The following is a 16877-nucleotide window of genomic DNA, read 5'->3' on the forward strand; positions in this document are numbered from 1 at the left end:
TTTTTGACGAAGGCAATTTTGTCCTTCATTAAGCTGGGCTAGTTCTCTGGATTCCCCCTTAATTAACTTTAAAAAAGGGGTTTCCGGAGAACTGGTATGAGAACTTCAGTCAAATTTTGATAAAATTTGGGCGCGTATGATCAAGAATGCTGGAAAGACTATCACCTTATTTTGCTAATAGGATGCATATCCAAAGTGTTATCAAAAGTTTTGCCATATAGATTAAAGCATGTGATTGATGGGATGATATCATGAAATCAATTTCCGTTCATAGTTGGTTGCCAAATTCTTGATGAAATGGTGGATGAGACTATAAGAAATAATAAAGAATTTTAACTAGTGGATTTTGAAAAATCGTATGATTATGTTATTGGGGTTTTTTGAACTTTGTTACGGAGAAAAGAGAATTTCTTCACCCACCTCCCAACCTTCTTGGCCACCTCCGGTGAATTTACCACAATACCCCTTGTTTCGGAAGTTCATTTCCGAAACTGTACTTTTTTTCTTGAAAAAGGTGTTTTCGGAAATGAACTTCCGAAAACGTGTTCTTTTTAATATAAAATATTGATTTCGGAGATGCATCTCCGAAATAAAGTGACTTTTTCAGAAAATGTGGTGTTTCGGAAGTTCATCTCCGAACGCACCCCCCCTGGGGAATTCGGAAATGAACTTCCGAAAATATGTCTGGACAGAATAAAATGAAAAACAACAACAATTCGCTTTATTTAATCGGGTGAAGATTACAACGATAATATTACATAAAATTAAAGTTACATATTGTTCAACACGGGTAAGTGGGGATGAGAGAGTGGTGGGGAGAAAAAAAGACTTCCAACGAAAATTAAAGTTACAATTCGCTTTATTTAATCGGGTGAAGATTACAACGATAATATTATCATCTTAGTTTTTGGAAGTGGTAACCCGGGCCGGAACATATGACGGAGGAGTTGGATGTCCGGAGGAAGAAGAACCGGAGGTACGTCCACCGCGACACAAAGGAGCCAATCAATGTAAGCTATAGTTTATCATTATCATCAGGGGACGTCATTACAAAAAATTGGGAAAAAAATCTTATTATTTTTAATCTTGATTTTTTAGAAATGACGTCCCCAGATGATAATGATAAACTATAGCTTACATTGATTGGCTCATTTGTCTCGCGGTGGACGTACCTCCGGTTCTTCTTCCTCTGGACATCCACCTCCTCCGTCATATGTTCCAGCCCCGGTTACCACTTCCAAAAACTAAGATGATAAATCCAATACAAAAACATTATTCGATATAATCCGAAATCAGAACAAAACAAGACACGTCAAACAAGACAAAAGCATGTTATTCTGCCCGACGAGCGTTACAAAATACACATCAAACAAAATAAAAACACGTTATTCTTCCCGACGAGCGAACTCCTCCGAATGAAGATAATTATACCAATCCTCATCCCACTCAGTATCAGAACCATCAGCGTTGATCACGCCTGAAGGCTGCGAAGCAGAACCAGTCAAAAGCTTCTTCTTCTCCTTCTTCTCCTTCACCTCCTTCACCTCCTTCACCTCTTTCACCTCTTTCACCTCTTTCACCTCCTTCTTTGAAGAACCCTTTCTTCCCTTAGCGTCAGTCCTGCGTGCTGGTTGGTTGCCTGACATGTTCCTGTAAACAATTGAAATTGATTAATATGAGAGACAAAATAAAAAACAAAAAAATTTGAACTTCTGATACATTTCGGAAGTTCATTTCCGAAAACTGGGATGGAGGTGTTTTCGGAAATGAACTTCCGAAACACCCCTGCGATGGAATTTTCTGCAACTTCCATGGCAGACCCTAAACCAAACTTCAAAACAAATCAAAATGCTTCTAAACAACCTAAATACTACTAACAACCTAACCATGTATCATTTATACAATTAAAACCCTAAATAACATGCATTTGAATAATAGATCTAAAAATTTCAAAACTTACAAAGTGTTAGGATTGAGGGCTTTTGAATGTTGTTTAGCAGTGTGATTGGAGCCTTGATGGAGCTTTGGAATTCTGTTTGCACAAATTTTCGCCTTTGCCACTTTTTGTTTTGATTTAGGGTAAATGATTGGGGGAGGGGGAGTGTTTTGATAAATCTGCAGAAATCGCAGTATTTCGGAAGTGCACTTCCGAAATAATTGTTTCGGAAATGAACTTCCGAAGTAAGTCAATTTTTTTAAAAAAACACGCTTTCGGAAATGAACTTCCGAAGCAGGGGTAGTTTTGATTTTTCGCAGGAGGTGACCACCCATAGGGAGGTGGGTAAAGAAATTTTCCGGAGAAAATGGGATTACACGACAAATAGAAAGAGAGAAAATGGATTAACACTTGCCTTAGCCATGTCCATGTTTCACCTCTGGTGAATGGAAACCTAATACTGAAATTTAAGATGGAAATGGATCTTAGGCTAGGAGACTCCCACTCACCATTTTTATTCTTATTAGTATAAGAGAGTTTTAACATTATTATGTAAAAAGTGGTGAAGATTGGAAGATTCAAATGTTTTAGTTTTTAAAATTGGTGTTGAAATTGTTTGAATTAGTCTTTAGTCTAAAAGTGAGTTTCGACAAGCGCATTCTTGTTGGAATAGATGTTACCAAAGATTGGTTAAGATTGGCGGTTGATTGCTTAAATTACAAAGTTGGTAGCACACCATTTAATTACCTAGGATTACCATTGGTGTAAATCCTTGATGGTTTTCCACTTGGGAACCGATGTTGGATGCAGCCAAAAGGATAATTTTTTAGTGGTCTAGTAAAAACTTATCAACAGGAGATAACCTATGGAGAATCAAAAATGAATCAAATGGATTATATAGTGTAAAGTTTTAATATACAAACATTTGAAAAAAAATTGATGATGAATGAGCTATTAGAAATAAGGGGTGGTCATTGTAATGGAGAAAAACCAATTCTTTGGAGAAACACAAACCAAACACAAGCTTTGGTCCGGAGACTAAAGAAAGTGAACTTGTGCTCGGATTGGAGGTGTTAGTTTTCGGTCATTTTAGCATTGTATCATGCTGCGTAACTTCTTGTGGGGAGTGGATGATATCAGTGTGGAGTTGCGGTCAAGAGCAGATGTCTTTTGTTTTCCATGTTAGTGGTTTAATATAGTAGATTAGTTTGTGAAAGCATCTTGATGCTAGCCGTGAGTCTTGAAGTAAGCAGTTTATCATTTCTGGCTGTCTAGCAGGGAATACAGCTTCAACTCTGCAGTTTATCTTGGTTCATTTAGCTAACAACATGATTATCACTTCAACCACATTTTAAGGTAACTTCACAAGGTCACATGAATTTTAGGTTATATTTGGATGTCTTAAAACAAAAGGAGTAAAAAAGAATGGAACGGTGTGGAATGAAGTAGAACGGATTAAAGAAAATACATATATAACCACAACTAATTCAACTAGCCATATCATTGGAGAGGAGAAAAGTGAATGAAAATCTCCATTTGTTAGAATTATATAAATTATAGCAACATGAATAATACTATAGTTACAATGTAATTGTTGCCTAACAACATGTACATGCTCATCTATGGAGAGAACAAATTGTAATAAAAACCACTCCATTCATAAACAAAATGAAGTCAAAAACATTCCCAATGCAAGCCGGTGACAGTATATGAAATTCTTTTTTCCACTTCAATCCTATGTGCTTCATAGAAGCGACAACAAAATGAAGGAGAAATAATATGCAGAATGAAAGAAACCCTTACTCTTTGAACAACAAGAGCGTGTAGAAGACATGATTATCAAATGTAACATCAACTATTATTAATCTATAAAACTAATTGTCAAAAATATATCAATTTAGACAACCTTAAAGCGCGGAGAGAAAAACATAAAAGCCTACCATAAAAGCAGCAACACGGGTCCATTCACCAACCGCGTTTTGTTAGAAAATCTTTAGTTCTCTTTCTCATGCGGGTGAAGACAATAACTACACAAGCCAAGATCCATGGAGAAAAGTTCCCGGAAGAAAAGTTTAATTTCTTCATCCATTCGGGAGTATCCCTCGAAACTATTACTATCATGAGGGTTATTAGTGCTACCCCGATCAAGATCCTTGTAATTGGTTTAAGTAGCGAGTCCTGCAAAAATATAATGTTTCGGTAAATTAGATGCTTACATCCCACAACAGTTTTAATGACTAGATATTATTATTAATTGAAAATTTGAGAGAAAAAAAAAAGACGATCAAATTACACTTGTTACTGTACAATGATTTTAAACTGGAAATGTAATCCCTCCCAAATCCTGAAAAATGAAAAAGGATAGCTCCGGGCTTTTGAGAAAGCTGATAATTTTTCTTTTATTTAAATTATAACTGTTTATTGAACAATTGTTCATTCCTATACTCCTAATAAGGAATAACATTTGAGACAACTATTGCTTGATAGTTTCCAGAGATAATGTGTTAAGCGTATTAATTTTCTAGAGAATTAAAGAAATGCTCAGTTCATATGAAGCAAACATAAATGTGTCTTCAATTCTTCAATAAACTGACAACAAGCAGAGTTTACAAGAAACTTTTGGTCAACAATGCCTCGAAGAAATTAAAATCTTCAGTTCTTCTCATACTATATAAAGGCATCATAGGCTAACTAGTATTGCAGTGTTGCGCAAATAAATGAACCGGAATAGAAATTAGAAGAAAGGGGAAGAGAGCTAGTGGAGAAGATTCACATCTTGATTAATCAATTACTACACCACGAGAAAGAAGAAAGAAAGTGAAGGCTATGGCTTGAATCACAATTGGGGGGAAAAAAAGAGAGTAAGAAGCTCAAAAAAGATTCATTTTGATTTATCATGTACATTATGTTCCAAACAGTGGGATTCTGGACAGATTTAAATAATCCCCTGAAACTAGATGTGTTAATCCGGGAGGAGACGGCAATCCAGAATGGATCTATCAAATGCTCAAGATGTTGATCGATTCTCACACCGCTCTGCAGTTAGAGGCTAGCCAATTGACTTCCAATGTTTCAGAAGCAATGAAAGAGCTTGCTATTATCAAGAATATGGTTGAGTTGCACTCTAAGAACAAGTTCATTGAAAAAAAGAACGAGGAACAGGAGAAGAGGAATGACGGTAATTGAATATCTTTTTTATCTGTTATACAAAATATAAGCTGATGCTAGGTGTATGTAATTACAATTGTGAGACCGGTAAATAAACCACTACGAACATATCATCTGATTCTAGGCTTATTTCAGCCATTATATATCAACTGAAAACTGAAAGGATAATTATAGACTATGTAGCAATGACACAGTGACACTTGGTATTTACGGTGAGTTTGGTGTACAACATGAGTCGATTTCCAACACCGACTTAGTTAATAATAACATTCAATCATATCGAATTTCTCAAATCATTAACAGTATCTACTTGTCAGTGTCCTATCTTGTGTTCGGGTTAGTGTTTCTTAGCTTACTAAATAAACACAGCAACAACAACAACAACATCAATCAGGTCTTATCCTACTAAGTAGAGTTTGTTACATAGATCAATCCAGAGCCTAATGTTTGCCATATCTTACCAAACACATTTTGTGCAAATGACATTTTGTACACAAACATCATTATACCTAGAAACAAACAAACAAACACAAAGCAACCAAAAAACAACACCAATTAACAACAAAACATGAGCAATTTCAAAAACAAACCTTAGGTTCTCCATCAAGGTAAACAACAGCCCCATCCCTATAAGTCAAAATCGACCTTCCATTCCTAGGGTTAAACCGAACAGGAACACCACGAACGCGACTCTGATGATTAAACGCAAACAAACACTTGAATCCGTGTTTTTCCAGAATATCCCCAACCTCGAGCTGATCCTGTTCCCAACCTCCCAACGGCGATTTGAACACAACGACCGGTCCTTTCCCCTGCCGGAATAAATGGATCTCAACCTCCGGTACCTTTGTACGGACGTGCCTTGCGGTGTCGTTTTGGGGGTCTTGGGTGATTTCCTCCTCGATTTCAGTGAGTAAGGGTGAATTTACATCGACCATGTTTTGATTCGTTTCTTGTTGTTGTTACACTCTGTCACTGTTTGTTATGTTGTGTGGATCGATGAAAACGTCCTTCACTTGTTTCGGTAACTTCAAGTTGCACTCGTATCATATTCTTTTTTAATGACAACATGATAATTTTTTTATTTTACTCGCGAGTGATCTATCTTATCCAACTATATATTAATGCATTAAGTATATTTTTATCGCTATAAATATCTCAAATAAAATTTTTAGTTTCTATTTAAAAAATGAAATATTTTAATTTATATGAAATTTTGATATATGCAATTTTAGTCTTTGTTAATTTTTAAAATTTTAAAAACCGTTTAATTATTTTTAAATTTTTAAATTTTTTAATAATTTTTTCATACGTGTTTAGAATATTATAAAATGTTTTTTTATTTAGAATTTTTTTAAAATGAGAAAAATTAAATATAATTTTTAAAATTTTCAAAAGATAATGATAAAAGTAATGCAAATTTCGACTTAGAAATCAAATTTTAAAAATATGTCATTTTTTTAATAGAGACTAAAAATAAAATTTGAGATATTTATAGGAACCAAAAACATACTTAACCCTATATTAATTTAGATAATTTATATCATCACTAATATAAAATATTCAACTTGAAGAAAAAAAATAAATGTCAATTGTGACATTCATAACTAACCGTGGAGAAAAAAAAATTATGAATGTTATATTATTATAGAAGATTATTTTATGTAAATTAGAAATTTTTTAAAATATTTTTGCACATTTATTTCTAATGGATTCAATCAATCCAACCTAAATCAATCTGTTATTTTTGATTTGGTTCAATTTGGGCTTTATCAAAAGGGTCATGCTAACAAGTACTTTGGGACACTCTTTAAGGTTTCCAAATAAAAAAACATTCTCTACAATAATTAATTATTTTAATTTTCAATGCATATTGTCAATGAAACGAATGTTTTAGTTTCTTAAAAAAAACAAATTATTTCAATTCTTAATTGATTGAATACAAGTATTTTTAAACGAACATAGCTTTTTAAACTCTTAACTAGTGCTCCTAAGACACTCCTTTACATTTTCCTTATAAAAAAAATGCAAATCCAATTCAAACCAATTCATATATTTTTAATTAGTTGGACATCAGATTCTCTCTAATCCAAACCAAAGCGTTCGCAAACACCCATATGTAATGTGGTAAATTAATGATTTTCCAGTATTGTGAAACATGTGTTAAGTCATAAGTTTAGTTTCACCTTTTTTTAAAGGAAATCCAATCATATCGGTTGAAAATAATCATGAAAGTCTCATACACGTTGACGTTGCCTTAGCTACTATGAGAATAATAGGGTTATCGATGGCGCATTGGGCCAACAAATGGGCTTTGCTATTATGGTCTTTACCTATGTGCTTAATGGTGCTACTAGCAAACCAATTTAGAGTTTTCTTAGGAGAATTTCTCATTCCACCTCGTGCCTTTCTAGCGCACCACGTAAAATTCCTTAAATGCCCCATAAAATCGGAAGTATATTTTCGGTGCGCACCAAAAACAGATAAATTATTCTTTGGAACCGCAAATGTATTTTTCAGTTTTGAACCAGAGATATAACTCTGGTTTTGTGCTATACAGAGAAAAAAACATCAATAAATAACATCAATGTCACAAACTCATAACATAAAAACAGGAAATACATTAAGGATTTTAACACAAAGCAAACATTACAAATCAACGTCCACGTGGACATTGCAACATCATGATAATATCATCGATCGATCTTGAAATAGTCGCATATATCTCAATCGGAACTTTCAAATAAAATATAGTATCAGTATTCTAATAAGTGCAAATTGTATCTCTTTTTGTGTATAAGTTTTGTTGCACTTATCTATTCTTTTGACAATATCGTTTGAATAAACGTCGATTTGTTTGTAAATACGTTTACTTTACGAATAATTGAATTTTTGTGTAATTGTGTACCGTTTGATAGTTTTAATGTATTTTTGTAGGTATTCTTGCATATTTGGAGTCTCGAGTAATAAAGTGTCGAAGGCACAACTCCGGATGCGTGTTTTGAAGAAATAAAGAGCCAGAGTTATGTCAAACTCGCTAAGCGCAAATTCTAGCGCGCTATGGCCTGGTTTTTGTTCCTCTGGCAATAACTAAAGCTTCGCAAGCTCGCTTAGCCAGATATATCTCGCGTAGCCAGATATATCTCGCGTAGCCAGATATAGCTCGCTTAGCCAGATCATTTTTTTCGTTTAGTGTAAAATATCTGTGAATAGTGTACGGATTAGTGAAAGCTCATTTAGCGAGATCTGTCTAGCTTAGCGAGGTCTGTGAGTTCAAAATTTTATATATGTTGTAAAATTAGATTTTCTTAGGTTTTATCATCTCTTCTTTGATAAAGTTGAGCTCTGATCCATTTTTGATAGTTTAGAGGCTTAGGCAACAGCATTGGGTGCTACATCATGTGGTTTGCTATGAATTTGTCTCGGTTACCTTGACACGATGAGAGTTTCCGGTTCATCTTCTTTCTTCCCTATGTTTCATTCCAATGGTGGGTTTTGTATGTATATTTCTACTCTTATTGTATGTACATTTGTTGATCTTGGGATCGTTTATATATTTATTTTACAAATCATCATTGGTGTTTCTTGATCTTTTTGCTTAAATGCTTCGGGTTTGTGTTGTTTCAGACATGGACATCATAGATCTTGATTAGGAATGATATCTGTTAGTTTCTAGATTTCAGACATGGATTTAGGGCTAATAATCGTAGTGAATATCGAGTTTAATGCCTCAGTGTTGCTTGTGTCGGTTGGGAAATCGCTGATGTAAATAGCACGGTTGAGCTTTCGTCGGTGTTTCAGACATGGACACTGATATGGCATCTTGAATGATGCCTGGTGATTCTGATGCGTATTGTGAGTGTGTTGCGATAAGATCTTTAGCTTTAAGTATTCGACGGGTAGAATGAAATGCAATTCCATAACTATTTCTCTTAGACTATTAAGATTGTTTAATTGTTTTTATTTACTTTTCCCGCATTTTACTTTCCGCACCCAATCATGAAACCTAGAATGTGAGATAGTCGAATGGCAGTTTTTCTCTACCAATCTCTATGGACTATGATATGATATAACTTATATCACCCAGTAATAAATAATACCTATTACTTTTTGCTTGCCGCTTTACCGCTTCAGCAAAATGGCGCCGTTGCTGGGGATTGGTTTTGAGATTAATCGCATTATGATGGTTTCGCGTTTTAAGTTTCGTAAATATGTTCATATCATATATTTTGTGCATATTCTCATACTTGTGTATTTTTATATATTTATACATTTTTATATTTCCATACTGGTACATGTTCGTGTGTTTGATTTTGTTCCTCTTTACTTTTGCTATTTAGCAAGGTGAAGTTGGCTAAACAAATTGAACTCAGATAGTTCATAAATTTTAAATCTTCACTTTTCAATTTGTTTAGCCAATGAAGGATTTTGTAAATATTGTGTTTAATGAATATTTGTATTTATACGTATACGTGTATATATACTTTTTCTTTTGATTCGTTTGTTAAGTGTTTGGTCAGGGCGCTTTCTTTAGGTTGTGTTAAGGCGAAAGCATTGGCGTTTCGCGAGGAAGTTACTTGCCATTCACGAAACAATAAAAGGCGTCGAGCTAACGACGTAAAATAAGCACTTGAGGGAGGCACCCCTACGTTTTTACTTTGTGTTTTGCTGTTTTATAGGTCAACAAGTGGCGAGGGAGGCTTGGATTGCTTCTGTTTCCTGCTAGAAGAATTTCTGTTGCAGTTAGCTCGCTAAGCGGTAGCAGAGCTCGCTTAGCGTGGTTGCCTGCACCATAATTCTTCCCTCTCTCTCCAAGCCATTATTGCCCAATTCTTTTGTTCCTATTCTTTTATACTTATTCTTTTGTATATGTGTGATACTTTTGTTTATACTTTGTGTTCATTTTTATTGTTTGTTTCTCTACCAATCTCTATGGACTAAGATACGATATAACTTATATCACCCGGTAATAAATAATACTTATTAATTTTTGCTTGCCGCTTTACCGCTTCAGCATATTCCACATAGCCCGCATATATGTGTCGTTCTTCAGCTTAAGATTGATTAACACAAGCTTCTCATCTTTGTCAACAGGTGGCGAGCGGTACTCGATCTTCCCAACTTTGCGATTGTCGTTATAAGGTACAAGTTCCTGCAATATTACACATACTTCTTCAATTGGGGTGTACATGGTGACCTTAAATTCGCGTGATTGTGTGGCGCCGGTAAAGTGGACAACTCCAACATGTTATTCGATGTTCATTTTCATGTTCATTTATTGTTTTAGGTGTTATGTTAAGAAAAAATATAACAAATGAGGTTATTTATAGTAGGTGAATGCAAACATGAACAATACAAATCCTATCCTTCTGTCAGAATGGAAACCGGAAGTGCAACTGCGATTTTAAAAGATTGAAAACCGGAAATATATTTTCGGTTAGTACCCTGAAGCTGATAAAACAGAAATATAACAGAAACAACAACATTAGGAAATACACCTCATGTATTAAAATATTGTATTTTGGCCAAACTACAAAAATGACTATATTTCCATAGCATAATACATGAACAAAATGACATTTACAATAAAATGAGACCTAACTACGTAAATGAGCCAAAAAAAATTATCGTCGGCCAAATCCACCAGATATACCCCCTTTTGACTTTTCTCTATTTTTTTCTATTTCAATTTTGTTCAACTTGTTGTAGTCTTGCATCCTTTCAATGAAATATTGGTCTGGCCAGGTCTCAGACGGGATTGTGAAATGAATCGCCCACTCCGGTGATATAAGTGGTATAGGGCATCCCGATTTCAAATACATTTTAACAAAATGCCGCGGATTTAAAACCCACCCAACACATATGATAAGATCATTGGGATTTGGTGTCAGAGTAGTGCGCAAAGGGAAAAAAGACTCTGAGAAACTGTATCTCGTAAGATTAATACACACCCTCTCATACGCATTTGCTTTTAGATTATCCATATCAGAGAAATGCTTCCGCTTATCCTCCGACGCGATTCCACTTACGCTTGATACAAAAGCGTTGTATATTTCTTCAACTTTCTCTTTACTCCCGAACACACGTGTTTATAAATCTTTATTGCCCCTCAACTCTTTTACCAGGGTGTGTCGAACAATAATGTAATCCTCTTCCCCTTTACCGAGCGAACCATAAATAGCTCGAAAACCACAGTTACAGTCACCCCCCACATTGACCATCTGTTCAATATACTTGTGCATAAAAACTGGTATGTGATCGATTAATGGTATTTTTGGTGGAGTCGGTGTTGTAGGTGGTTTGCTAATACGAACACCTTTGAAAGCACTTTTCTGATATTTCGGAGTAGGTGAATCGGAAAAAACTTTGTCAACATGTTCAAAATATGATGGACTCCTCGTAGTTGAACTGTCGCCCGGTGTCGGTTTCACGTCCTTAGGTGCTCCTTTAGTTTTTATCGATTGAGATGGTGGTTTCAAGTATGTGGTCTCCGGGAACGCAATCTTCCTCAATTTCTATTTGATGTGGAGTTTGGCGGCGCCATCGGCTTTCAAAAATCTTTCTTGTATCGCTTCCCATTCAGTCAAGATGGAAATAATTGATTTTTCGTCATTTTTTTTACTATCATCTTCAAAACTGAGTCTCTTCCAATGACTAGAGACCTCGTCCACACGTATCAGGCAAACAACTTTCATCTTCTCAGATATGACAAAAGCACAAGGGAGACCATTTGTCTTCACAATTGTACAACCACCCTTTGAGCTACCGGAATCGACATTAGAAGCACGTTTCGCTTCATGAAAAATATAATTCAGAGTTACCAGAGACAAATTACCGACCAACTAAGAATATAAGGTGGTGTCTTTGAACCTGTGTTCCAACACTGTGATACTACGATAAAATGATGTCTATATCTCTCTATGATGGTTTAGTATCATCTGGTTCACGTTATCCCAACCCGTAAGTAAATCACCTTTGTTATTTCCCAGCCAATTTTTCAGACAAGCATGAGCAGGCTCAACTCGGTTTGTTGATGTATTTCCGAGACGCATAACCTTATTAGTCCAAGCACAAGTATTGTGTTTTCGACATATTTCACTAGATCGGGATATTTCACGCAAACATTCCCGAATTGTAAAACAACATCAGCGTATAGCTCTTTTGTAGATGCATTTACTATAACATTCCATGCATCCAAAATTTTCTCCACAATAACGTCCGACTTGACCAGTTTTCCATCTTCACCTGCAATCTGTTTTGTCCTTACCGCGGGTTTAACGCGACTTCTCACATTTTTAGTAATATGGTACCTACAAAGTAAGGTGTAAGAAGTAGGAAATACAGTTGCAACCGAATTCATTAATGATATATCTCGGTCGACGGTCGGTAACAATGACTTTTGGCACATCTTCTTGATCCTTCAACATTGACCTAAAAACCTACAAAGCCCATGCAAAGTTGTCATCTTTTTGGCACTCTAGAAATACAAAACCAACATAATATGTCTTCTCAATCGACGTAACATCAACTATTTCCAACAATGGAAGCTTGTACTTATTGGTCTTATACATTGAATTAATTATGAGCACGGTAGGAAATGTATTGAACAATTTAATTGAGTCGAGATGAGTACAATAAATATCTTTTACTATAATCCCATCATGACTTCGTCAGTGCCTACAAATATAATTGTTTTCATCTAGAAGTTTCGTGAGCCGTTGCATCTCAATTTGATCCCCCAAGCACTAATTTGGATTGATAGCGCCTATTGTAAACTTGATTGATATTTGATGTATTCCTAGGTCTTTTGCGCTTCAAGGTTGCAAGTATGTTTTTGGGTGGTAATATGCTCAAAGTCATGTCAGAAACACATGTCTTTTCATCAGGAAGAAGCCGACATGCAATTGAAGGACCGACCAACTTTTGACTTAAATCATGGTTGTGTAAACTACATATCACATTAAATCTCCATTTGTTATTTGCCAAAAGATAACCACGCAACTTAAATAGGCATTCACATTTTCTTGAACCGGTGTCGCCGTGTTTCAATTTTTGGATACGAAGAATATATTTCCCACTTCTTTCGTATGTCAAAGTCACAAATGCATTTTTTATAGCCGTACCATTATCGTACCTTCCAATCACAACACCAAATCCTAGTTTCGTAGCCTCTGTACAAATCCACTGCAACATGTCGTCACGTAATTCAAACTCTTCTCCATTTTCAAAATGCTCGCGAATATCTACCACCTTTGTTATGATAGGAGATACGAGTGGTGAAACAACTTGAGATACATTAGGTTTAGAAATATTATCGGGATGTGCCATACCTAATGTAATAGACAACATAAAGTTTATTAACACTTACTTATTATCAATTCTGCTGCAAAAATAAACACAGATAGAAATCGGAAATGTGCCTCTGGTTTTGTTCAACTACAAATCGGAAATATACATCTGATTCTCGCGTGACTTGTTTCCAAATTCAAAAACAACATAATGTATGGAATAGGGATTGAATAGAATAAACTTTACCTTAAATTCCACTTCCTTGAGCTCCTTTTGATATGATGAACCACAAAAATGAAGATTTAGAGTGAAAAATGGATTGAGTATGGAAGGGTTTTTGAGAGGTTTCATGCAAAGATGAAGAAATGGTGTGATCAAAAGGTGACCATGTTGGTTACTGTTTTAACCTATATGTAGCTGCCATAATACCGGAAGTATACTTCTAGTTCTATATGAAATGACAATGTGGTAGAAAATGTCAATCTTCCCGCTCTACTAACCAGAGTTATATTTCCAGTTCTAAACCGTGGATATATCTCTGGTATGGTTTTTAACATTTTGAGGGCCTAGACCATATTTCGCCTATTTGTGACAGATGTGGTGCAGACCGAAAATATATTTCGGGTCTTTAGAGGGGCAAAAAAGGAATTAAAAAGGGTCTTTTTGGACCATGGGATGGAATAAGAATTTCCAATGGACATTTGATACTCCATATGAGTCCTACTATTCTCTTCCTCGCTGCTAGTCTTGTTGTCTACAACCTTATGAACAACTAGTGGAATACTCGTATATCCGCATGAGTACTGGTGTTGGTTGGGCCAGGTATTCCAGATAGATGGCTCATTTCATCTAAAAAGTTTTAAAAAAAATTATTGTTGAAAAAATGAAGTAAATTAAAAATCTAAAATAATGATATTATAAAAAAAAAGTACACATGGGTAACATTTTATAATTAGTTTAGAGGATTAATTTAAGATAAATATGAGCATTTAATTGCTTCGTCATAGTTGCAGACCAGAACCCCAGGTCGGTACCAATGGAACGCCACTCCTTCAGGAATAACTTTTTGACCATCGAGCTGAATCCTTCACGTTAAGTGTCATATGGTTGTTGTGGTTAACAAAAGTTTGTTGTTTTCTCCTGATTTCATTCATCATATAAAATTGTGTTGCATGCTTTGTTTAACGCCATTTATTGAAGTAAGAAAAAGTTAGGGGTAAATTTATTGGTGAAAAATATGATGTTTAACCTGATATTTTTTGTGTGCATGTTTTTATGAGTTAGGGTTTGTTGGTGTTGCATGAATGTGTCACATTTAGGCTCATTTACAACCGTATGTACCTTTTGTTTTGCAGTCATAATGTTGTAAAGGACGATATGAATGTTGCTGACAAAAGCATGCGTATTAACAAAGGCAAAATAAAGATAACTGGCGGTGAAAAGGTATTCAGGGAAAAACTAAGGTAGGGAGCACTAGTGAATATGAAGGCGGTAGGGGTAACAAACGCAGGGTAAGGTTGTGGAAGCATCATATGTGGGTTTTATGGAAAACGATGATGATAAACATAGCATAATGTTATCATCAACTGATAGCGAAAGGTAGTATTGATTTGATTCAAATGTTACTTATTAGAAAGTTAGGAATGTATAACATGTTGGAAACGAAAGCATTTTGTTTGAGTAATATCATTGGTTTTGGTTTTACATTGCAGGGAATTCACTCTCATACATGAGGAAGTTGATGAAGAAAATTGGAGTAGGACCGTTACTGATCTTAAGAAGATGCGTTCAAAAGTGCTTTATATTGCTAAGAATAGAAATATTTATCAATCCTATTAATGCTAATACTGTATTTTTACATCTGCAGCAAATTCCCAGAGGTGTAATCCTGAAATGCTTTCGACGATGAATAACAACAATCTGCCTTTTTGACTCCGACAAAGAAGTTCCATATTTTTTCAAGGTGAAAAGAGAAAAGAGAGTGTGGAGAGGTATCTTTAGGTATTTGGTATGACTTTGCATGAGACATGCATTTGAAGGAAGGTGACAAATTTCACTTTTGCATCCGTGGAGCGTGGCAATGCAAGACGAGTTTGGCGTTGATTGTATGTCTATGTGGTTGTTGATGGAACAAAGTTTGAAGATTGTAGGTTGATTTTGTGGCTAGATGTTTTGGAAGTGGCACTTTGGAAGTAACATGTTTTGCAATTAGAACGACGGTAATATCACACTAATCCCTATGGAAACGATAAAGAAAATACTCACCCTTTTAACACACACGTTTTGCAAGTCAAACCAACTCAGTATCATGGACAAAATTAGATTCAGATTGGATGTAAAATATTAAAGGCGCGATAAAATTTGGATATTTAGTTAGTTTAGTAAGATAATATATTATGAAGTAACAACTGTATTACAATATGTATATTACAAGTACATATTTAGTTAGTTTAGTAATATATTACAATATGTATATTACATATTGTGGATTGCTGAACACACTCAAATACCAAGTCAGAAGGAAAAATAGATTACAGACTATTATATAGGATGAATTGCATCTTTTTTAATGGTGATGTGACCTGTTTGAGTTTGACTTGTTTAAAGGAAGCAAAGTGGAAGTATATTGACATAATGTAATTTTTTATCATTAATAATATAAATGACAGGTTCAGATAAAGTATAGGAGTTGTGAGGGTTTTATCCAAAGGGTAAACATTGATTTTGAATATATCACTAATGGTATGTTTGGTTTAGAAAAGAAGTTGAGAAGAGAGAATAAGGTGAGAAAGAGTATGAGAAGAGAGAAATAAGTGAGAAATATAGTAGATTTATGATATTGTTTGATTGAAGAGAAAGAGAAGAGAAATAGAAGAGAGAGAAATGTATTTTATTTTGGAAAAGACAAAAGTATCCTTATATTAAATATTAAATTAATGTTATTTAAATATAATATAATTATTATTATTTTTTATTATTCTAGTTATTAATTAAATTAATTTTTTACATTTTATTGATTTGTTAATTAAATATAGTAATAAATTTGTTATTTAAAATAATCAAACACACTTGAATATACTTTTTTATTTTATTTGAATGAATAATTATAAAAGAATTTATATCATTATTTAAATTGAATGAAGAGGACAAAACAGTAAATTATGCAGTATTTAGACACTTCCTTGCCTTTCTTTGCTACAATGGAGAGAACAATAAAAATGTGGGCCCCATGCTATTTTTGTCTCTCTACTTAACTTCTCTCCTCTGCCAAGCAAAAGAAATGCCTTCTTTCTTTTTAAAATCTCTCTTTTCTTTTTCTCTCGCCGCTATTTCTATTGTTCCAAGCACACCCTAAATGACAGTAAATAACGTTTGGTTTTATTATCACAATGGATCCTCTCCTTTCCTCCACCCCTCTCCTTCAACCAAAACACATATAATTGCATAGAAAGAATTAAGAAAAAATGATAAATAAAATAAGAGA

General features: G+C 34.6%; 2 protein-coding genes across 2 annotated transcripts; both read right to left on the bottom strand.

The window, feature by feature from the left end:
• Positions 1 to 1292: 1292 nt before the first annotated feature.
• On the bottom strand, positions 1293 to 2713 carry LOC131653076 (uncharacterized). Its single transcript, XM_058923117.1, has 2 exons — positions 1961 to 2713; positions 1293 to 1650 (listed from the first exon to the last, which is right to left on the bottom strand). The coding sequence occupies exons 1-2, from the start codon at positions 2269 to 2271 to the stop codon at positions 1386 to 1388; spliced, it is 576 nt and encodes a 191-aa protein (XP_058779100.1). The 5' UTR covers positions 2272 to 2713; the 3' UTR covers positions 1293 to 1385.
• An 844-nt stretch (positions 2714 to 3557) lies between these two features.
• LOC131653077 (uncharacterized) lies at positions 3558 to 6157 on the bottom strand. The gene is made up of 2 exons (XM_058923118.1): positions 5695 to 6157; positions 3558 to 4114 (listed from the first exon to the last, which is right to left on the bottom strand). The coding sequence occupies exons 1-2, from the start codon at positions 6040 to 6042 to the stop codon at positions 3902 to 3904; spliced, it is 561 nt and encodes a 186-aa protein (XP_058779101.1). The 5' UTR covers positions 6043 to 6157; the 3' UTR covers positions 3558 to 3901.
• Between the last annotated feature and the right edge of the window lie 10720 nt (positions 6158 to 16877).

The sequence above is a fragment of the Vicia villosa genome, linkage group LG2 (genome assembly GCF_029867415.1).
Source record: "Vicia villosa cultivar HV-30 ecotype Madison, WI linkage group LG2, Vvil1.0, whole genome shotgun sequence".
Classification (NCBI taxonomy): domain Eukaryota; kingdom Viridiplantae; phylum Streptophyta; class Magnoliopsida; order Fabales; family Fabaceae; genus Vicia; species Vicia villosa.

Excerpts from the sequence above, each read along its gene's own strand:
- LOC131653076 (XM_058923117.1), bottom strand. The coding sequence starts at position 2,271 with ATGGGTGGTCACCTCCTGCGAAAAATCAAAACTACCCCTGCTTCGGAA. Across the intron at positions 1,651-1,960 it reads GCCCTCAATCCTAACACTTT|GAACATGTCAGGCAACCAAC; the intron begins GTAAGTTTTGAA and ends AATTGTTTACAG.
- LOC131653077 (XM_058923118.1), bottom strand. The coding sequence starts at position 6,042 with ATGGTCGATGTAAATTCACCCTTACTCACTGAAATCGAGGAGGAAATC. Across the intron at positions 4,115-5,694 it reads ACCTTGATGGAGAACCTAAG|GACTCGCTACTTAAACCAAT; the intron begins GTTTGTTTTTGA and ends ATATTTTTGCAG.